Raw genomic sequence first — 22,892 nt, 5'->3', positions numbered from 1 at the left:
TGGAATAAGACAAAGCCTTTGTAACTGAGCCCAAAAGAAGAGGGGGAAAGAGACGTGAGGTGAACTTTATGATATGCTCAGAATGAAGACAGTACATAAAATGCTGAGGGCTGAATGGCCCCGCAGTGTGGCCCTTCCATCCTGGGAGCTGCCTAGGGCTACCCCAGCTCTGGAAGGCAGCAGTTGTGAGCCCCATGTCCCACACCATCCCCAGTCCTCCCACCACCACGGATGGCTGAAGCCCAAGTACCAGGACACATTCTCTCCTCCTCAAACTCTGAGCCATCAGGAACACCTCCTTGGCCATCGCTCGAGTGATACGGGTGATTCTGCTGTCCCCGTCTGTGCTGCTGTCCTCTGGGAGGGGCTGGTTCAGCTCAGTGGGCACTGCTGCTGTGGCTGGGCAGTGGGGGGACAGGGACTGGGGGCTGCTTTGCCACTGAAAGAAAACAACAGGCTAGAACTCATAAATTTCTGACACACAGACCTTTAAAATACAGTAGAGAAATCAATGTCCTTTTTATCTTTTTGTTTTAAAGAAAAACCCCAATTTACCAATTCCAGCAGCTCTCAGCAATCTTCTCCAAGTGAGAAGAGGAGATGAAATGATTCCCTATTAATTTAGGCTGCATTCACCCAGAATTTGTATAAACAGAAATCTGGCACACTCAAATCCCAGAAGAGTTAAAATATCACATTTTGTTTTCCTCTGTAAATGTTCAGGCCTTTCATGGGAGAAAGGAGTCTGTAGCCCCTTGAAGAAATTCACGCATTTTTGAATGTTTCAACTTTGGGAGCCCAAACACTTTCATGTCAGTTATTATTCTACATGAAAGGGGATAATTGTTGTGAATAATTGTGATTTTTTTTCTCTGTGAACTTGGTTGTTGTTACTTTTTTTTTATTATTTTGAGACGGAGTCTTGCTCTGTTGCCCAGGCTGGAATGCAGTGACGCGATCTCAGCTCACAAAACCTCTGCCTCCCTGGTTCAAGCGATTCTTCTGCCTCAGCCTCCTGAGTAGCTGGGACTACAAGCACGTGACACCACACCCGGTTAATTTTTTGTATTTTTAGTAGAGACAGGGTTTCACCATGTTAGCCAGGATGATCTCGATCTCCTGACCCGAGATCCGCCCGCTTCAGCCTCCCAAAGTGCTGGGATTACAGGCATGAGCCACCGTGCCCGGCTGGTTGTTGTTACTTTCTAGTGAGAGAGAAAAAGAGCAGCCTCTGATATCCAGCAGTGGGTTGGGCACTCACAGAGAGGCCAGGTGATTTTCCTACTGAACCTTTAGTGAAGCCTCCCTTAGGCCTTTTCTAGACCCTGGAATCAAGACGAGTTGCTCTGCGCTTAGAGGTAAATCCAGTAACAAAGGGTTGTTTCTAACTCACCCACTAGACCCTGAGTTCCTCAAGGTCAGGGGCTGTTCCCTTGCTACAAGTGGGGCAGGGAACATGGGCGGAAGGAACCTCCAGGCCCACCTCCATTCCTGCTTCTCCCCAAATTCCCCAAGGTAGCAGACTCATGCCTCAGAAGGGAAAAAAAATGTGGCTGTTATAAAGTGCAAGGTCATGAACATGAACATGATGGTGGACTATCTAAATTGGGAGATAGAAGTTCATGGTTCTATTTGCTCTGAGGCTATAAACATAGCAAATATTTCACCAAGAAAGGAATGGAAATCAAAGGACACCTGTGCCAGCCCTGTGGTGAGACCTGCTGGGTGCATGTGTCCCTCACCCACACCTTGTTAGTCACCAGGTCCTTGTCATCCTCCGTCACAGTTGAGCACCTGGGGAAAGCACTGCGGCTAATGATCGTGGAATCAGAAAACTCATCATCCGTGGACAGGTTGGGGTGCTATTGTTGGATAAAGTTGGTTTTTCCCCACCCAAGCTCATGTTGAAATTGAATCCCCAATGTGGGAATGTTGGAAGGTGGGGCTGGTGAGAGGTGTGTGGATCTTGGGGTGGATCCTTCATCAATGGATTAACGCCCTCCCTGGGAGGCGAGAGAGTTGTTGCTCCATTAATTGTCTCCAGATCTGGTTGTTTTAAAAGAGTCTGGCACGTCTCTCCACCCCCTTCCTGTCTCACTGGCACTCACTGGCTCCATTTCTGCTTTCCACATAAGTTGAAGCAGCCTGAGGCCCTCACCAGGTACAGATGCCCAGTCTTAAACTTTCTAGCTACCAGAATCATGAGCCAAATAAGCCTCTTTTCATTATTAGCTACGGAGTCTCAGGTATTCTGTTATAGCAACACTCAATCGACCAAGACATGGACGGATCATACACTTTGGCTGTAGCTGCAGAGGTCAGATGGGTGTTTAAGTGGGCAGCTGTCATGTGACAGATGAAAGAACATATGTGTGTCTGGCACCAGGACATTGCAGAGGATAGGCTCTAAGTGCCATGACCTGGCATGTGGGTGCACCACCTGGACACTTGGCCCCAAGCGTGGTCCAGGGGCAAGAAGAGGCAACGGCTGCCAAGTGTCCTGATTTCTCACACTTCACTCAGAAGTTGTCCAAATGCTGAGAATGGCAACCAGTCAGGTGCATAGTTGGAGCTGGGTGAAGAGCATCCACAGAGAAGGCCTACCTGCAGGCTGCCTCCCTCTCCAACCACACGGTATCCACTTCCACATCAGGAGTAAATCTAAATCTCAAAAGCACTGGGAGAACCTCTGGGTTCAAGCTCATCTCAGAGCTGTAATTGCCTGGGAAGTTCTTCCCATCCTCATTTGCAATTGCAATCGCATACTTCTTTGAAGCTCAACTTAACACTGCCCTCCTTTTAGAAGACATCTAGGAAATCTGCCCATGCCTCCTATGATCATTTTTACCCCAATTTTGAACCTCTTCTGCTCTTCTAGACTGTCTTCAGCATCCTAGCCAGCATTCAAAATATCTTACTGTGCACCAGCAATATGTCAGTTACTGTGCTTGGCAGGAAGGACCTAAAGAAGGAGTAAGAAGGAATCTGTAAAGTTCAGTCGCTGATAGTTTAGCCTTTCTGAGCTAGCACATATTGAGAGGTCACCTGGCTTTGCTATTGTTTTTGTGTTGGCTTCTTCCATTAAGTCATACCTACCATCTGACAACTTTGCAATGTACTTTACTGCTTTGTTGGCCTTGTTTTAGATAGAATGGGATGTCCCCTGAATGCTGAGAGGGGTGAGCTGAAGCCTCTTCTGGGGTGGGACTAATTACACTGAGGGTCAGAAAGCCACCCAGATGGGGACCAGGTGTAGGTGAAGAGAAGAGAAGGGGAGAGAAAGCTGACACTAAGACTCAACTGCAATGACCAAAGACCAAGAAGGGAGAAAATGGCAAATGTGATTTGGAGGTCCTTGATCCAAGGGTTAGGAAACTAGGAAATATTCTTTTCAACCCATATTTAACTGTCAGCAACCTCTTAAGGTCCAAATCTAGAAATGTCCTTAGGGTCTTCAATAATGAAAGAGACCTAGGACCGTCTATTGGAAACCCTCTTAACTGGAATAAAGAATTCCCAGATGGTGACTTACAAGTGCCCAGAAGATGCATAAGCCCCTTCCCAAACCCATGAGCTCCCTCAGCAGGTTCTGATGGCTGTGTGAGGTGCTGTTTCGGGTTGAATGGAGGGTGTCTCTCTGCACCGCAGAAGCCCCAGAGAATGGGAGAGTGGGTCAGACACACGTCATGGATGGCGATGTTCCCACACACCTGACGGTAAGCCCTCCAGGCAGAGTCCTTTTTCCTGTGGTTTTTCACACTAGAACTGTGTGTGTATAAGGACAGTGCTTCCCTGGGGTAGAAACCTTGGAATCGTGAGGCTTTGCTCTTCATCCAGAAGAAACCTCCAACAGGAGAGATGATGTCCATTCATGGACAGGCATGGTAATGGGGGCTGCTGAGTTTGCTGTTCTCTCCCGATTCTGGATGGCCAGCGCCACCCTGCCTTGCACCTATGAGAGATGATCCCTCAGCAGATATTGATGAGAAGGGGAATGTATCAGGTGAACTGACAGAAACATATGTTAAGTCAGTGAATCCAGTGGCTTTAAGTATGTTTCAGGAAGACCCTATGGAAAAACCAATAAGAAAAGGAGGAGCCTGCACGATACTTGAATTCATGAGATCAGGAGATATGGAATGAGGCAAGCCTAGAAGATAAGAGTCTGGGCACAGAAGAGTCAGGCTGCAGGGAAAAAGGGAACTGTGCGTGCTCTCCTCCCTGCTCCTTTGGGAATAAGGTCCCTTCACATGGTAATGACATCATATTGAGGCAAGTGAAGTAAAGTGCAGCGGGGCAGAGAAACACATGGTCTGGTTGGTTTCATCTCAGGAGAAGACCCAGGGAATGGCTTGGGGGGGGGTCTGTGCAGCTAGGCATAAGGTTATAACGGGGATAGCTCAGATTGTGCATCACATGCTGGGCTGAGCATTTCTGCTTGGAAACTTCTCAGGCACTGCCAACCTATGGTAACGCCCACTGACTTTGGTCACGGGCAAAAATAAGTAAATCAAATGTTTGGGACCCAGGATGCCTAAGTATCCTGTCTGTTACCCTGGAAAGAAATGAATGTGTGTGAATGGTGTTCAGTAGATCCAATATCCGTCCAATAAATCCTTCTTGCCTGTGCTGATTCAAGTTGGATTCAAACAACAGAACCCGGACTGAGGAGGGAGGTAGCATGCGCAGCTCCATCCAGAGGAGGAGTGCTGTCCGTCACAGCAAAGGAATCACTTCCAGTTAGAGTCATCAGGAAAAACTTCACGGAAGACAGTAATAATTACAGCCATCATTTATACTTACTATATGCTAGGCAAGTGCAAATATTTTGCATGCTTTCACTAATTTTTCATCAGGAAATTATCAAAGTTCCCATTTTCTAGAAAAAAAATGTTGAAGCCCCAAATGACTACAACGCTTCTCTGAGATCTCAGAACAAGGAAATGGTAGACGCAGGCACAGCCCAGGCAGTCTCCTTCCCAAGTCTGGGCTCCTAAAGTCTGCATGTGCTGCCTGCCTGGTGTGAATCACACACATGGACACCAAGACGGCTTTTTCTGGAACTTGCCAGGGTCCTTGGTTAATAGAAAGAGAACTGAGATGGGTGTGAAGGAAAGATACTGAGTACCCTACCATGCTCAGGTCCACTGTGGTTGTCCCAGGGACACCTGGCTCAGCAATACAGGTCCTCACTGAGCTCCCTAGGGGAGTTCCGGGGACAGCACTCTGAGAATCCACAATGCCCATTGCAGAGGCTCCAGCCGCATCCTCCTTGCAGAAGAACTGGGGCTGGATAGAATCCTGTTCTGAGGCCCTTGCTGGCTCCTCCCAAGGTTTCAAGCACTGGGCCAGATGTCTCCAGGCCTTGGTGTGACCACCTTTCCAGGCCTGCAGCTGGGCCACAGCATGGTGGGCCTTGGCTGCCCACTCCCATCGAAGCCAGCCTAGGATGTGCATTCCCCCCTCCTCTGGGTACTCTCGGAGCACAGGGATCCTCTGGACCACCTCCTTGGTGAGGGTGAGAATGCTCTCCAGAGCCATAAGGAGGTCTTCCTGGCAGGGCCTGTACTCTTGACCTTCTACCACAATTCCTTGTACAGCTTGGATACCAGACACCATTCTTTCCAGGGAGCTTTCTGGTGTAGTCTGGGGGTCCTTGCAGACAGAGGGCCTTGGGCAGATAACATCTTGGAAGGCACATTCATAGTCTGCGTTGATGGTGCTGAGGTGGCCAGTCAAGGCCTTGGCTTGAAGGGTGAGCTCCAAACAAAGAAGTTCAAAGCGCGTGGACAGGCTGGGAGATGGTTTGGGGGAGGAGGCCAGGATCTGTGCCACATCCAGCAGAGCATCTGTGAGTACATGAACTTCCCTGCACAGAAAGGACACCTCACCCTTTTCCTGCTCATCCCCACACAGTAGGCTGGACAGCCTGGCCGCCTCTTGTAGCCTCTGAGACACATCTGCTGCCTGATCCAACCCTTCCTGCAATCCCTGCTGGTTCTTCATTGCCAGCCGCAGGGGCAGTAGGAACAGGCCTTTTCTCCCACTGAGCTGCTCCATGTACTGGAGCAGGTCTTGGACAGCCACTGACCATAGAAGACACCCATCCTCAACGCTTTCTTCCCACGACTTGGGGGCTTGAAGACCATCAAAGGCCAAAACCTTTTCCAACAACTGTTTAGCATGGGTCTCTGTCTCCTTCAATCTGCCTTGCATTTGTAAAAGCACTTCCAGATGCCGAGTTGAATCAAGGTTGTTTTTATCCAAATCCATGGGACCATTTTTAGCTGCTAGTTGAACCACTGAGGCTAAATTCCGCTGAAGCTCCAGGAACACTGCTGTACTCTCTGGCAGATCAGCTGTTGGGTTGTGGCAAAACAGCTGTTGACACAGAGGGTACCAGTCACCAGCCATGGCTGCCAAACCCTGCCTGGTTTCCCTGGTCCTGCCAGACAGCTGGAGAGCCACTTCCAGAAGCCTATCAGTTCTAGCAGTTGTGCAATGTGCTATCTCTTTTGCTAGGTCAATAATAGGAGGTGCCAGTGTTGAGATACCCTGGAGTCCCATCATCCTCTCTGGCCCCAGTGGCCCCTCTCCAGCCAGGACCTCTTGGGCTGCACCCACAGCTGCATCATGCTCCAGCAGGTTGGTGCAAGCTGAGGCCACTGCCTGGTGGTCACAGCTCTCTACAGCAAGGATGAGTTTGCTGATGGCAGGGGGTGGAGAGCCCCTCCTGTTTGGACAGGTGTCAGGAATCAAAGGGTGGGAAGAATGGTCCATTGGTGGATAGGAGGTGCTTAGGTCATTTTCCCCTAACCTAGGCACTCTCTGATATTTCAGTTCAGGTGCTGCAGAGCTCTGGAGGCTGGGGAGAATGAAATAAGGCTGTCTGTTAGCAATGTCAAACCTGTGGACTTGGTCCCGAAGGGGGCTGAGGATATCTGGGTGCTTAGTCCCATCTAGCCCCTCTTTGAGGCTCTGAGCTGAATAGATCAGATGTTTTGCCACGGTTAAAAATGCATCAGTGTCCAGAGAGCCATATTCATGTGAACAGCGCTCCGCAGCTGCACCCAAGACCAGTGAAGATTGCTCCAGCTGCTGGATCAAGACTCTCAGGCCATTCCGGAAAATGGGATCTCGTTCCCGGCCCACATACCTGCTCATTACCTGCACTATGTGTGTGGCCCGGCCCTGTAGATATGCCACACATCGGGAAAACTCACTGGAATCCCCACTCTCCAAAGCCCATGTAAAGAAGTCCAAGTGCTTGGTCATTTCCTGAATGGACACACTCAGGAACTCAGGAATATTGAGAACATCATCAAAACATGCCAACAGGTGTTCGGATTCCCTGGCCCAGGCCCGAAGCAGGGCCTGCAGGGTGGCAGGGTTCCAGTCCTGGCCAGACCCTTGGCGGCTTCCTGAGAAAAGCTGTTGCACTCTCACCACGAGCCCCCAAATGCCTGCCATGGCGGCCTCCATGTCTCTGCCAATTTCTTGTCGAGGGCAGCAAACCAATGCCAAGTGAGCCACTCTGAGCATCTGCTTGGCCCTGTCATGGAAAGTAGCAAGAAAAAGCTGGAGGCTCTTCGGCAAGGCCTCGCCAACGTAAGGGGAGCTGCCTGCGGGAGTCGCCACCGCCGCCTGGACCAGCCTTAGGAGAGGACTTTGCACGTCCGTGAAGGTGTCCAGGATCTGGCGGAGTAGCCCAGTGCGGAACCCCTGGGAGAGGGCCTCCGTCGCTACCCGCAGCGCCGTGCGCGCTTGTCCTGGCTCCGGCCTTCCCCGGCCTCTCCCGGGAGGTCCGCCAATCCCCGTGAGGCGCCTGGCGCCAGCGCTTCGCAACTGCAGCAGCCGGCCGCAGCGGGCCACCAGGTGCAGCCTCTCGGGCGGCGCAGAGCAGGCGGCCAGGCGCATGCAGTGCCAGACCACGGCGGCCAGCGGCGGGTCCAGCAGGCCGAGGTGCAGGGGCTCGGGCTCGGGCGCCACCAGCAGCTCGTGCAACTGCCTCAGGCGCCGGACGAGCGCGCCGTTCCACGTGCGGGCCGCAGACGCCGCGGCGCCAGGGTCCAGCTGCACCAGGAGCTCGCCGAGGGCCTTCCTGGCCAGAGCGCAAACCCGGCGCCGGGAGGCGGCCAGCTGCTGATCGCGCGGATGCCGGAGGTGGCCGCGGGCGGCCGCGATCAGTGCGGGGACGCAGCCCCGAAGCAGGCGGCCCGCGCGGCCCAGGCGTTCCTCTGGCCTGTGCGCCGCCAGTTCCCCCAGACGCAGCAGCGCCGCGGCCAGGTCGGCGAAGGGGCCGCGCAGCGAGGCTGCGTCTCCCGCCGCTTCCAGCGCGTCCAGGCAGGTCAGGCACCAACCAGCCGCCCGCACCATCTTCCTCGCCATCGCCGCGTCTTCAAGGAGCAGGACCTGTTCGGGCAAGGAGAGGCAGAGAGGTTCGAAGGTGCGTGCCGGTTCCTGAGCCACGGGGAGAGCAATGGCAGCTGCTCCCTCCTTGGTTTTACAAATATTTTGTCCCTTTCACCTCCCAAGACTAAAGAGTGTAGAATCTCAGGGAAAAAAGTCGCTTAGGAGTGGTGTTTATAAGAAAACGTTTGCTTTTACGAAAATTTAAGGCCTCCTGCGTTTGAACTACATTTACTGTGGGGTCCAAGCTGGGTTTGGAGTGCAGGTCTTTAGGTAGGGGTGGAGCAGTGGACGGAATACGTGGTATCACGCACGCAACAAAAGCTGTTTCGGGAGAACTTACTATTTGGATGAGGATGGTGGGAGCTGGAGGGGTGGCCTGTCCAGGCAGTGCCTGTGAGAAATCTTTCCTAGCCTGACCCTGCCATTCTCAGACAGCTCTGTCTACCCCCTCTAACAGAGCTGGTACCAAGCGCTTCCAAGAGCCTGCCCTTCCCGCCTATCCTCCTCTTATCAGCAGGTACCCCAAACCCTTCTGTGCTCTCTACTCCCTATCTCCTACCTTCCTTTAATAAGGACCTGTTAAGTTACAAATACCTATGCATAACCCACATTACTAAAGTTTTAAAGATGAACAATATTTGCTAATATTCAAGGTGTATGGATTCTAATGGGAACAACGTTGTGCGGTAATGATGGAATGTCAGGATGGAGAAGGGGGAGAATTTGAAGGCTGAGGCATCATCCTGGCCTCCTGAGATCCTTCCAGCTATGCCAGTGCAGCAGAGCCTTCACTTTGGAGCCAGGTTTGCCAAATAGGCTGAGAGTTACAGAGGTTTCTGTAGCCTCTCCCCATAGCTCCTGTACAAAAGCAAGATGGAAAATGACCCCTCTGATGAAATCTTTTTATTGGAAGTTGGTGGCTAAGTGTGGGGGGTAAGGGGGTTGCACAGTGGATTGAAGATCATAGACCCTAACTCAGTATGTCCACCCAGTTTTCTAAGGCAGGTTCTGCATTTAGCATTTATTAAATTGGTGATTAACTCTGTGCATGTGGTCCTGGCAGAAACTTGGGCAGGTTTCTCTCTCTGGGGCAGGCGTCTGCTACTGAGGACAGCAATGAGCTTTCTGTCCAGACTGGCCAGCCAGCCAGCTCTGACACCAGCCTCACCTTTGTGGTGTTCACCAGGATCTGCTGAGCTGTGGTCACTAGCTCCTCCCAGTGGCGCTGACATTCTGGCTGAAGATGGAGTCTCTGAGCCACCAGTGTGATGTTCCTTCCAAACACCGTCAGAGACTGGGCAGCAGCCTCCATTTCCTCCCTGAGCCACTCCTCCTCAGAGTCTCCGGCAAGCCTGGACAGACACATTACATTTGTAACAGGTTACAAAAGAGAAACATACCTATAGGAAATTATGATACACAGAAGTTACAGAGCACGAAGTCGCCATTACAATGGAACTGGAGGCTTGGTCATGGAATCCTCTCCAAGATGCAGTGTTGAGAAAACACATACCATACCGTACCGTACTGTACCATGCCCAAATTACAGAATAGCATGTATGTATGGCAAGATGCTGTTTGTTTTCAGTTGTATACAGGTGGACATAGAGAAGTCTTTCTAGAAGGATAATCCTCAAACTATGGTTATATCTTGGCATTTTAAAATCTGCTTTGTTTCAATTTTAATTACTCTAATTTTCTCTGCAATGAACATGAATAATTACTACAAAAAACAATAAATCTATTTTTAAAGAAAGAAAACAGTATCTAGAATCTCATTTTAATCCATGCTATCAAGAGGTGAGGTTTTATGTAACAAAAATCAGTTTCCATGAATGAACACAGATGTCCACAGCAACTGTTTTGTTCATGTGATCTCAAACATTTCTCTTTCAATAGTAACCCCTCACCCCACAAAATACATTAATACATAAAAGTCCCACTCCCTCCAGCTCCCACCCTTTTAATAGTTATTCTTTAGAAATGAGGCAGAGCTGTGTGCCCTTGGAATTGTAGGCTAGGAGGACATGGGAGTGCCAGGGGGAGTGACTGTTGAGACACTCCTCCCAGCTTCAGGTCCCTTACAGAGTGGCAGTAAATTTCAATGCCCCACATCCCTTCCTGCCCCCAACATCCCAGCCACCTACACATGAAATATCCCCTGAATTTACAGTGCAGAGAATCACACTACTAGCCCCAAATAACCCAGCACAGTGAAATGCGGAGACATTGGGGGACCAGGGGGAGGGCAGAGAACGCATGCCAGCTGTCTCCTTCCCTTCCTTTACTTTTGATTCCTGGGAGATAATTTGTCCATCAGCTCCCGTTGACATGCAGGTCCCTCAGCCCATAAATATGGCTTTGTGCCACTTCCTGACAGCTGCTCAGTTGCGAAGCTGAGGCCCTCACCTGGCCAGTCTAGTTTCCTGGGTTTTCTCATTTCTGAATGTTAAAATGGAAGGGAGAAAAACAAAGCCATCGAGAATCAGAGGTGCACACGTGAGAGACACGTGGGTCCAGCTCTAAGGCAATGCAATGGCTGTGTCCTAATATGACTTGAGTACAAGCTACATCATGTGGAGAAAGTCAATAGAAACTCTTCAATAAAACTTCCCCACTCTACTCACTCTTCCTTCAGCCCTACAAAATATGTTTCTGTCCTTTTTTCTCCCCTCACTTCCACCCCTGCTTTTAAGTTTGGCTGAGATAATTGAATGTTCTTCATCTGAGGCTGCAATTAGAATCTCCCTTAGCTTTGCAGCTTAGAGATAAGAAATTTGACTCTTAACAGCCAGGATACCATACTATTATCCTGTCTCTTCTTCACCTTCTCTTATCTGGAGTTTCTGCTCTCTGTGATTTAGGTAGAGTTGTTTCTGGATATTTTTCTCAGTTGGGGAGATGCATTCACTATGTCCTTGCAGATCTGCATGTTTATCCTTCCCACTGTCTGCTTAATGATGAGCTGTCTGGGTAGAACATTCTGAGTTGCAGGCCCTTCCACTCACAGCCTGGAGACTTAATTCCCACATCTTCAGGCTTCCAGAGCTGCAGAGGAGAAACCTGGGGCTAGTCTAAATGATTTCCGTCCATAAATAAGTTTTCTTTTGTCTGAAAGCACTAGGATTTCAGGAATCTTACCAATGTGTCTCACCCAGCACCCAGGTACAGTTATAATCTACACATTTGGGTCATAAATTGGCTCAAAGAAATTTTCTTCTACCATTTGTTTCATTATTGCCTCTCCCGAATCTCTTCATTTTTCTCCTTCTAGAAGCTCCATGATTTGCAAGTTGAGTGTCCTGCATTTATCCTCCAATTCAACTATTTTTGTCATGCATAATTTCTGCTTTTACTTTCTCGTTTGCACGATATTGTTGGCTTCATCTTTCAGACCACTGATTTGAGATATAACAGTGAATGTTCTCAAACTTCTGCTTCAAACCATGAAGGTATTAGACCAACTTTTCCACTAAGAACACCTGTGGAAGATGGAGAAAATATTTTTAGGCCAGGCACAGTGGCTCATGTCTGTAATCCCAGCACTTTGGGAGGCTAAGGTGGGAGGGTTGCTTGAGGCCAGGAGGTCAATGCTGCAGTAAGCCATGATCATGCCACTGCACTCCAGCCTGGGCAAGAGTGCGAGACCTTGTCTATAAAAAACAACAACAACAAAACCCCAACAATTTTAAAATGTAAAATAAAACAGTTGTTTTAAGGTCCCGGAGAGCTACCAAGGCTGCCAGCACCCAGCACCTTTTCCTAGGTAACACAGGTCAAGAGGCAGAAAAACCATGCAGACGGCAGCAGCTATGCTGAGACCAGTAGTATCACAGCATTGAGAAAACAAAAATTAGAGTGCAAGTCTCATCAATATGGAAGGAACCTGATAAATACTTTAGGTTTTCAGAAAATCCATCCCTTAGGAGGAGGAACATACTGGAAATAAACATCTCACAAGATTGAAACTAGTCTTGAATTATTTCAAGACTTTAATTGGATAAGGGTGAGCTGTCCCTACTTTAGCTGCCCACCAGAATAAAATAAAATTAATTTTAATTTAATTTATCTCCTTCTCTTCCTAGAAGGAGATAATACTATCTAGAGCTACTGTAATTTTGCATATATACTTCTATGGTCTGAATATCTGTATGTACCCCCCATTCATATGTTAAAATGTTAACCCCCAATGTAATAGTATTAAATAAAAGGGAGGTATGGGAGGTAATTATTCGAAGTAATTCTTGGGGGCAGAACCTTTATGAATGGGAGTAGTGCCCTTCTGAAAGAAGCCCAAGAGAGACTCCTTGCCTCTTCCCCCATGTGAGGACACAGCTAGAAGATGACATCTATGAACTAGAAAGCAGGACCTCACTAGACACCACATCTGCTGGTGGCTTGATCTTGGACTTCCCAGTCTCCAAAACTGTAAGAAATAAATTTCTGTTATTTATAAGCTATCCAGTTTATGGAGCTTTGTTATAACAGCCAAGACAGACTAAGACACACACTGTACTGTATTCAATTTTTAAAAATTACTCCATATGAAAAGATGAAAGATGAAGGTGGCATCTCATATTGCTGGGATACAGGGTAGTCATTTAGAAAAATATAAAATAGAGATCCAATAAAAGTGAACTCTAAATGGATAAGGGATCTAAAGGTAAGTTCAAAACCACCGAAGAAGAAAACATGAGTTCGTCTTTGATCTTGGTGTAGACTGGAGTTGGAAGTGGAGGGGGAGATGAGTTAAACCACCATCTTTCCCAGGGCTGCTGTGATGCTTATGCCGTGCACTCTACTACCCCAGAGGTACTGTTCACCTAGCCCTGGAGTGAATGGGACCCCTCAGGGGATGTGCAGTGCAGGGGCCTGTCTATCAATCGTGTGACCTGTTTTATATATACACGTATACATGCATATGCATGTGTATATTTGCATATGGGTAGACATACTTACACAGATATTTCTTTATATGAGTTTTTAAAAAGGAAAATGAGAGCCGGGAGAAGGAAAAGGATAGGAAGAGGGAGTGAAAAGGAGAGCAAGAAAAGAAAACTATCTGGAATAAATATACAGTATATGGAAATGTTCACAATGCTTATCTCTAGGTTGTAGGCGTATAGGTAATTCTTTCCTTCCTTCAACTCATTCATATTCATTATATGATATATTTGATGTTCATCATGTATTTGTATGCAAAAGAAAACACATACTGTGTTGGCCTGTTTTTGAAAGGTCTTGCCTAAAGCTCCGCCCTACTGCCAAACTCTGGTCCAGGGACTGCTGGTGCGGCAAATTCCTTCTGGCCTCCTGAGAGCTTACGTAGCAGAAGGGAAGGCTCAGACTGCCAGCCAAACACTTAGCACGTTTTGTGCTGATTGACTCCATTTGGACTTCCCTGAGAACTGCTCAAGGAGCTTGTTCTGAAAGTAAGAGGAGCCAGACCAATACGAATTATCTGCAGTACTGCCCTAATAGATGGGCTGGATTGTTTCCCACGGTCATGAGTACAGATAATGCTGTGTATAAATAATTCACCTTGCCAGGAACAGACAATACAACAGAGGCATTTGCACAGAAACAGACAAAAATGATGTTTAGCTTCTCCCAAAATTTAGTGTGCCTTTTTTGTAATAAAATGCATTGTTAGAAAACTTCAAATGTACAAAGTAGTATTAAATTAGTATAAAATCATTCTGCTCTCAAACTCTTAAATAAGTTATTATAAATATTTTGGCAATTTCTTTCCATGATTTTTTTTACATGGGTCACACCATGTACAGTTTCCCCCATCTTCACCCTAGTTCTATATCTTTTTTTTATGGTAAAATATACGTAAGATAAAGTTTACCATTTTAGGCCGGGCGCGCTGGCTCGTGCCTGCAATCCCAGCACTTTGGGAGGCCGAGGCTGGCGGATCACCTCAGGTCAGGAGTTCGAGCTCCGCCTGGCCAACATGGTGAAACCCCATCTCTACTAAAAATAAAAAAATTAGCAGGGCGTGGTGGCGGGCACCTGTAATCCCAGCTACTCGGGAGGCTGAGGCAGAGAATTGCTTGAATCAGGGAGGCGGAGGTTGCAGTGAGCCCAGATCATGCCACAGCACTCCAGCCTGGGTGACAGGTGAGACTCCAACTCAAAAAATAAATAAATAAATAAATAAATAAATAAATATAATTAGCTGGGCATGGTGGTGCACACCTGTAATCCCAGCTACTCAGGAAGCAGGAGAATTACTTGAACCTGGGGGGGCAGAGGCTGCAGTGAAACAAGATCACACTACTGCACTCCAGCCTGGGCAAAAAGAGCGAAACTGTCTCAAAAAAAATACCATTTTAACTATTTTTTAAGTGTATCATTCAGTGGCATTAAGTATATTCACATTATTGTGTAACCATCACCACCCTCCATCTCCAGAACTTTTTTCAACATCCCAAACTGAAACTCTGCCCCTGACCCCTGGGGTCTTTGGAAACCAGCATTCTATTTTCGTTATGAGTTTGACTACTCTAGGCACCTCATATAAGTGGAATCATGCAGTATTTGTCTTTTTGTGAATGGCTTGTTTTACTGAGCATATTGTCCTGAAGGTTCATCCATGTTGGAGCATGCGTCAGTATTTCCTTCATTTTTAAGGCTGAATAATAATCCGTTGTTCGAATACACCACACTTTTGTTCATCCATTCACCCTTCAATGGACATTTGTGTTGTTTCTACCTTTTGGTCATTGTGAATAATGCTGCTATAAACATGGGTGTACAAATATTGGTTCCAGTCCCTACTTTCCATTCTTTCAGATATATACTCAGAAGGGTCATTGTTGTCATATATTAATTCTATTTTTTTGAGAACCCACGTACAGTTTTAAATACTCTTTTTATCTAATTCTCATAACTTTTGAGCATAAATATTTTTCAACAGTATTTTTGTAACTTATTATTTCCTATAATTTCAAACTTATAAAAGGTGAAAGAATTGTACAATATAAAGTAATACAGGGATCCCCAAACCCTGGGCTGTGGACCTGTACCGGTCCGTGGCCTGTTAGGAATCGGGCCACACAGCAAGAGATAAGTGGCAGGCAAGTGAGCATCACCATCTGAGCTCTGCCTCCTGTCAGATCAGCGGCGGCGTCAGATTCTCACAGGAGCTCGAACTCTATTGTGAACTCTACACATGAAGGATCTAGATTGTGCCCTCCTTATGAGAATCTAATGCCTAATTACCTGAGGCGGAACAGTTTCATCCTGAAACCATCCACCCCCTCCCCAACACTCCCCAACACCCATCCATGGAAAAATTATCTTCCATGAAACCAGTCCCCTGTGCCAAAATGGTTGGGACCGCCGCTCCAATATATCCTTTAACTAGATTAACCAATTGTTACGATTTTTCCACATTTGCTTTTCTCACTGTCTCTATGGTGTGTGTGTGTGTGTGTGTGTGTGTGTGTGGACAGTCCCAGGGATGATGCCCCTTTATCCCGGAATGATTTAGTGTGGATTCCCCAAATCCACACTAAATATTAGTGAAGGTATTCATTCTCAAAACTACAGAACAATCATCACAATTCTAAAATTAAACATTGATTTTATGTTTATGTTCCAAGAAACTCATTGTAAGTCAAAATATTGTAAATTGAAAATGCATTTACCAGCCTGGGAAACATAGTGAGACCCTGTCTTTAAAAAAACAAATTAGCGGCCGGGCACGGTGGCTCACGCCTGTAATCCCAGCACTTTGGGAGGCCGAGACGGGCAGATCATGAGGTCAGGAGATTGAGACTATCCTGGCTAACACGGTGAAACCCCGTCTCTACTAAAAATACAAAAAAAAAAATTAGCCGGGCGTGGTGGCGGGCGCCTGTAGTCCCAGCTGCTCTGGAGGCTGAGGCAGGAGAATGGCATGAACCCAGGAGGCAGAGCTTGCAGTGGAGCTTGCAGTGAGCCAAGATTGCGCCACTGCACTCCAGCCTGGGCGACAGAGCAAGACTCTGTCTCAAAAAAAAAAAAAACAAAAAAAAAACCACACACAAATTAGCTGGGTGTGGTGACACAAACCTGTAGTCCCAGTTCCTCAGGAGGCTGAGGTGGGAGGATTGCTTTAGCCCAGGAGGTGGAGGTTGCAATGAGCTGAGATTGTGCCACTGCAATTCAACCTGGGCAGTAGAAACTCTCTCTTTTTGTTTTTTTGGATTTTTTTTTGAGACAGGGTCACCCAGGCTGGAGTGCAGTGGCACAATCTCAGCTCACTACAACCTCCACCACCTGGGCTGAAGCGATCCTCCCACCTCAGCCTCCCAAGTAGCTGGTGCCACAGGTGCAAGCCACCATGCCTGGCAGATTTTTTGCATTTTTGATAGAAACAGGGTTTTGCCATGTTGCCCACGCTGATCTCCAACTCCTGGGCTCAAGCAATTCACCCTCCTCGGCCTCCCAAAGTGCTGGGATTACGGGCATGAGCCACCACACTGAAACTCTTTTATCTCTGAGAAAAAAATAGAAAAACAAAAAATTAAAATGCAAATACACCTAACCTGCCAAACATCATAGTTTAGCCTAGCCCACCTTAAATGTGCTCAGAATACTTACATTAGACTACAATTGGGCAAACTCATCTAACACAAAGCCTATTTGATAATAAAGTGTTGAATATCTCATATAATTTATTGACTACTGTACTCAGTGAAAAACAGAACGGTTGTATGGGTACTCAAAGTACAGTTTTTACTGAATGCATATCACTTTTGTCCCATCATAAAGTGGAAAAATTGTAAATTGAACCATGGTAAATTGGGACCATCTGTACCATTATCTAATGCAAAGCCAATATTTCAAAGTTTCTTAACTGTTACCAATCTGAGAATGTGCACTACATCTAACTATAAAGCACTGTGGTTGACTGAATTCTAAAGACGCATCCTGTCCCTGCCCCCGTGCCTCCCCCCTCGAGATTCTTGTCCCCTGGTTAGTCAAACAAACTCAAACCTAGGTACTGCTGTGCAGGAACATTGCAGATGCAATTGAGACCTTTAAATAGGGAGTGGGTTCTGGTCTATCCAGGTGGGCCCAATGTAATCACATGAGCCCTTAAAAGCAGAAAAGGTTGGCAGACAAGTGAGTGAGAGAGATGCTGCAGAAGGAGAAGTTAGAGGGTTTCAAAGCATGAGGGGAATTTGACCTGCCATTGCTGGAGGGGGCCATATAGGATGCAGGCAGCCTCCAAGAGCAAAGACCAGCAGCCCCTGGCTGACAACAAGGAAACAGGAACTTCAGCCCTATAATGACAAAGAACTGGATTCCACCAACTGAAACTGACCCAATACTCCCATAGACAGTTTTTTTTTGGGGGGGTGTGGGGGTGGTGGGGAGTAAACATAGAAATTGACCCTTCTGGTCCTAAAACTTGAAACTTACATTTGTTTTATCTGAATCCTTCCTCAGGAAAGAATTCCCCCAGGCCTTTCAAAAAGCATCGAAGAACAGAAACTCACCAGATCACCGCATCCAGACATGGGACACCAGGCCTCCCATTCGTCATGATTGCTTCCTTGCCCCTCCCTAGTTCTTGCCCTCCCTAGTTCTTGTTTTCTTACTCACTGCTGGATTTCTTCTCTGCTATATAAACCCCTAATTTTAATTGGTCAGGGAAATGGATTTGAGACTCATCTCCCATCTCCTAGGCTGCAGCACCTGATTAAAGCCTTCTTCCTTGGCATTAATTGTTGTCTCAGTGGTTGGCTTTCTTTGTGGTAAGCAGCAGAGCCTGGACTGAAACCCTGGTGTTTCAGTAACACAACCACTGGAGAACATCATGTTAGGTGAAATAAGCCAGGAACAGAAAGTTAAACACCAAACATTCTCACTCATGTGGAAGCTAAAAAACCAAAATTGATCTCATAGAAGTAAAAAGTAGAATTGAGGGTGGGAAGAGTAGGGGGAAAGGATGGCCAGGGAGAGACTTGTTAAAGAATACAAAATTACACCTAGATTGAAGGACTAAATTCTTGTGTTCTGTACCACTGTACAATGACTATAGTTAACAATAATATATGGTTTCAAAAAGCTAGAAGGAGGATAATTCAATGTTTCCAACAAAAGAAATGACAAATATTTCAGATGATGAATATGCTAATTACCCTGATCTGATCACTATACATTGTATCACATCACTATGTACCTCCCATGAAAATATACAATTATTTTCAATTAAAAAAATAAACAGCTACATTTTCAGAATGTTCCACAGGGATCACTATAAAACCCTTTGCTCTGCTTTTCTTCTCTTTTTAGGATGAGTCAGCTCCAATTCAGAGGACCTCTTCGAACATGATTCCTTGATCCCTATGCAATTAGGACTAGAACATCAGCAACCAGCCCCCAACCCACTTGGAGGAATCCCAGAAAGAAGAGCTCCAATCAGTTGAAACTAGGCAAGTGCACAGTGTCCCCCAGGGCTTAATTATCTCTAGAAGAGTCCCTGAGATTTTCTCTTTCTTGACCTTTGATATTTTAGGAAGAGTACAAGCCAGTTATTTGTGGAAAGTCCTTCAATTCAGGTCTGTCTGATGTTTTATTAATAGATTCAGGTTATACATTTGGGAAGTAATTCTCCAGGAGTGACACTGCGTTCTTCTCAGTGCATTGCATTAGCAAGCACATGAGGCTGTTTTTGTCCCAATAATAGTAACGTTAACTTAGATCACGTGGATAAGGTGATACCTGCCACAACTCTCCTCTGTAAAACTATTTTCCCCTGTGTAAGCAATGAAAACCTTGCAGGAAGCCACCTTGAGACAGTATAAGCATCCAGCTCCTTGTTCAACTTTTGCCCACTAATTTTAGCATCCGTAAATAACATTGCCTAAAACAGTTATTATGATAGTTGCCAAACGATAATTATCTAACTGCATGATTCCTTCTACATTCATTTGTTGTCATGCTACTATAAGGAAGAGTATCCCCTTCTTTATTTGTTCATTTATTATCATAATGAATTCATCGATTCTTACTTTATTTCATGGGTTGTAATCCATTATCATCATGTTATTTTGATGCTCATATTATCCCGTAGTGGGCCATATTTGTCCCAAATTTGCCCCTTCAGGTTGACTCCTTGTGTCTTTTTGATATATTCCCATCAGTTTTTCTAAAAAATCCTTTTCTTACTTTTTTGTAAACAAGATATTCCAGGTTCATCATTTATTTTTTCTTACCCCAGTCTTAGATTCAGCTGTTTCTCCAAAGATTCCAGGCTCTTTTGGTAACAAATGGTATTTAGAAACTAAGATCTGGGCAACAGGTATGCTCATTGCTCTTTGGTATCATTGCCTCTGAGTCTTCCCAGTGGACAGAGGAAGGAAATACACATGCACCAGTGTATAGACACACAAATATGAGTTCATGCTGATACCTCCGATTTTAATACAACACCACAGGGATCTCCCTGTCCTACCGTCATTCCATATGTATTATCTCCCTTCTCCATTAGTGAGAAACCTGCCTCCCAATATCCTCGATACATTTACTCATTTGTTCTATGAGTACAGAACCCAGGAAGTAATTTCAGAATTTCTAACCCATACCATTTTGAAAACTCACATAGTGGAGTTCAATATAAGTTTGCAGGTTTCTTCGCCTTTAGACTGAAGATTATTAAAGTACCTTGTTTAAAAGTTATTTGCCTTCACTCCTCTTATTTTTCCTCAGTGTGATTATGTCATTAACTTATAATCCATTTAGATACATTAGTTTATGTTTTGTTTTCTCCCCATCCTTGAAGATTTAAATGTTTTTGCATACATAGAAAACGTGAATATGGTTCCCAAAGTGAAAATCACATAAAAACATATAGGCAGAGTGTGTCCCTCTCTCCTGCTTGCCTCCATCTCAGCGTACTGACTTCAGTACGGATCCAATCTCTTTTAGTGTCAGCTTTACCTTTGCTGTGTTTCTTTGGTAATAACAAGATGATTGTATATATTTGCTAATTTCTTCCTTATTTCTTATACAAAAGATAGCATACTGTCACAGGCTGGCTCTGGGATGCAGACACTGAGATGGTGATTAGTGAGCAGGAGATTTACTAGAAAGTGTCCTATTAATCCCTAGGAAGGAAAGGGACAGAGCAGGATTGGACAGAGGGAGAAGCTGAGCTGCCGTGCGGCCTCAGCAGAGCCTCAGCTAACCTTGTGGAGAATTCTGAAACTGGGATGGCCCTTCAGAGTTGTCCCATGATAGGTGAAAAGCCAGGGGTCTTTATACCACGCGTCTATCAGTCATTAAACGTGGGCCACCCCAGGAAAAAATGTACCCTTAGGCAAGCCAGTTCTTTTCAGTACAGGCAGACCCCATAGTGGTTTGACATCTGAGGACTTTCTGCCAGCAGCACTAAGTCCTCAGTTCCCAAAGGGATCCCGGTGCTGCATCACAGCATCTACCATACACACTACATATTTCCTTTATTTTTTCACGTACATTATATCTTGGAAATCACTCCAGATCTGCTTATAAAGATCGTCCTTTTTTTTCTTAACAGCTGTATAATATTCTAATGTGTGGATGTACTATTCAACGAATATTAAATCATTAAATGTTTATTCAATGAATTTCCTATGTTTGGGCGTCTGTGTTGCTGCAGATGTTTTGCAATTACAATTTTTTTTTTTTTTGAGACAAAGTTTCGTTCTTGTTATCCAGGCTGGAGTGCAGTGGTGCAATCTCAGTCCACTGCAACCTCCGCCTCCTGGGTTCAAACTGTTCTTCTGCCTCCTGCCTCCAGCCTCCAGGCGTGCGCCACCATGCCTGGCTAATTTTTTGTATTTAGTAGAGACAGGGTTTCACCATGTCGGTCACGTTGGTCTCAAACTCCTGATCTCAGGTGATCCACCCGCCTTGGCCTCCCAAAGTGTTGGGATTACAGGCATGAGCCACAACTCCTGGCCTGCAATTACAATTAACGCTGAAATAAATAACTTTATATATATGTATTAACATACTCATGGAGGCATATCTTCAAGGTAAATGCCTGTGGCCTTACTCTGTATACCTTTTACCCATCTTCCCTTATACCATCATGGTACATTTATCAAAATTAAGAAATTAATATGGTACACCACTCCTAACGAATGACGAATTTTATTTGGGTTTCACCAGTTCTTCTGCTAACGTCACCTTTGTGTTGCAGGATCCAGCCAGGATATCATGTGGCATTTAATCATGTTTTCTCAGTCTTCAATTATTGACTGGTTGTTGGGCTTTTCTTGTCTTTCATGCGTGACAATTCTGAAGTGTAGAATTCCCTCCCTCTTGTGTAAAATGTAGTATAGGCTCATGGATATTTATTTTATTCCTTAGTTTATATGCAATACGATTGTTACTGTGTCCAGAGTTGGTTCCTGCCAGCGGGTTCGGTCTCGCTGACTTCAAGAAGGAAGCTGTGGACCTTCTCGGTGAGTGTTACAGCTCTTAAAGATGGCACAGACCCAAAGAGTGAGCAGTGGCAAAGTTTATTGCGAAGAGCGAAAGGACAAAGCTTCCACAGCACGGAAAGTGACCCTAGCAGGTTGCTGCTGCTGGCTGGGGGGTGGCCAGCTTTTATTCCCTTATTTGTCCCCTCCCATGTTTGGTTTTTGTCCTATCAGAGTGCCCTTTTTTTAATCCTCCCTGCGACTGGCTACTTTTAGGATCCTGCTGATTGGTGCGTTTTACAGAGCGCTGATTGGTACATTTCACAGAGTGCTGATTGGTGCCTTTTACAGAGCACTAATTGGTGCATTTTATAGAGTGCTGATTGGTGTGTTTTAGAATCCTTGCTACGGAGTGCTGATTGGTGCGTTTTACAATCCTCTTGTAAGACAGAAAAGTTCTCCAAGTCCCCACTCCACCCAGGAAGTCCAGCTGGCTTCACCTCTCATTACTTATTTTACTGCTCGAATTGGCCTAGCTTCAGCCATTGGCTCTTTCAGACTGGCTGTGTCCTGTATTTGCTTTCTATTGCTGCTATAACAAATTGCCACAAATTTAGTAACAACAGGAGTTTATTATCTCACAGTTCTGGAAGTCAGAGGTCTAAAGTGAACTCAATGGACCAGAGTCAGGTGTCAGCAAGGCTGGCTCCTTCTGGAGGCTCTGAGAAGAGAATCTGTCTCCTTGCTTCTCTCAGGTTCTGTGGCTGCCTGTGTACTTTGACTTGTGGCCTGTTCTTCCATCTTCAAAGCACATCACTCTGATCTCTGTTTCCATCCTCACATTCCTTTCTCCTCTCTCTGATCCTCCTGCATCCCTCTTATAAGGACGACTGTGACCCCCTTGGGCCCCCAGATCATCCAGGATCATCTCCCATCTAAAGGTTCTTAGCCATATTTGCAAAGTCCCTTTGCCATGTAAGTAACATATTCACAGGTTTTGGGGATTAGGATCTGGACATATTTGGGGGCCATTATTCAGCCCACCACACGTCCTTCTTACACGTCTCC

At 46.1% G+C, this 22,892-nt stretch overlaps 1 protein-coding gene across 1 annotated transcript in view; it reads right to left on the bottom strand.

The window, feature by feature from the left end:
* Positions 1-22,892, bottom strand: part of LOC131381272 (uncharacterized) — a 55,532-nt gene that overhangs the window by 14,561 nt on the left and 18,079 nt on the right. The window contains exons 3-5 of the mRNA XM_058428093.1: positions 9,581-9,764; positions 5,134-8,412; positions 251-439 (exon numbers count right to left, since the gene is read on the bottom strand). Of these exons, the coding sequence (XP_058284076.1) occupies positions 251-439; positions 5,134-8,412; positions 9,581-9,764 (3,652 nt within the window). The remainder of the gene's footprint in view (positions 1-250; positions 440-5,133; positions 8,413-9,580; positions 9,765-22,892) is intronic.

This window comes from Hylobates moloch, unplaced genomic scaffold, assembly GCF_009828535.3.
Source record: "Hylobates moloch isolate HMO894 unplaced genomic scaffold, HMol_V3 SCAFFOLD_15, whole genome shotgun sequence".
Lineage (NCBI taxonomy): Eukaryota > Metazoa > Chordata > Mammalia > Primates > Hylobatidae > Hylobates > Hylobates moloch.
Note: the sequence above shows the minus strand (reverse complement) of the source record. Positions and strands in the feature narration are given on the sequence as shown.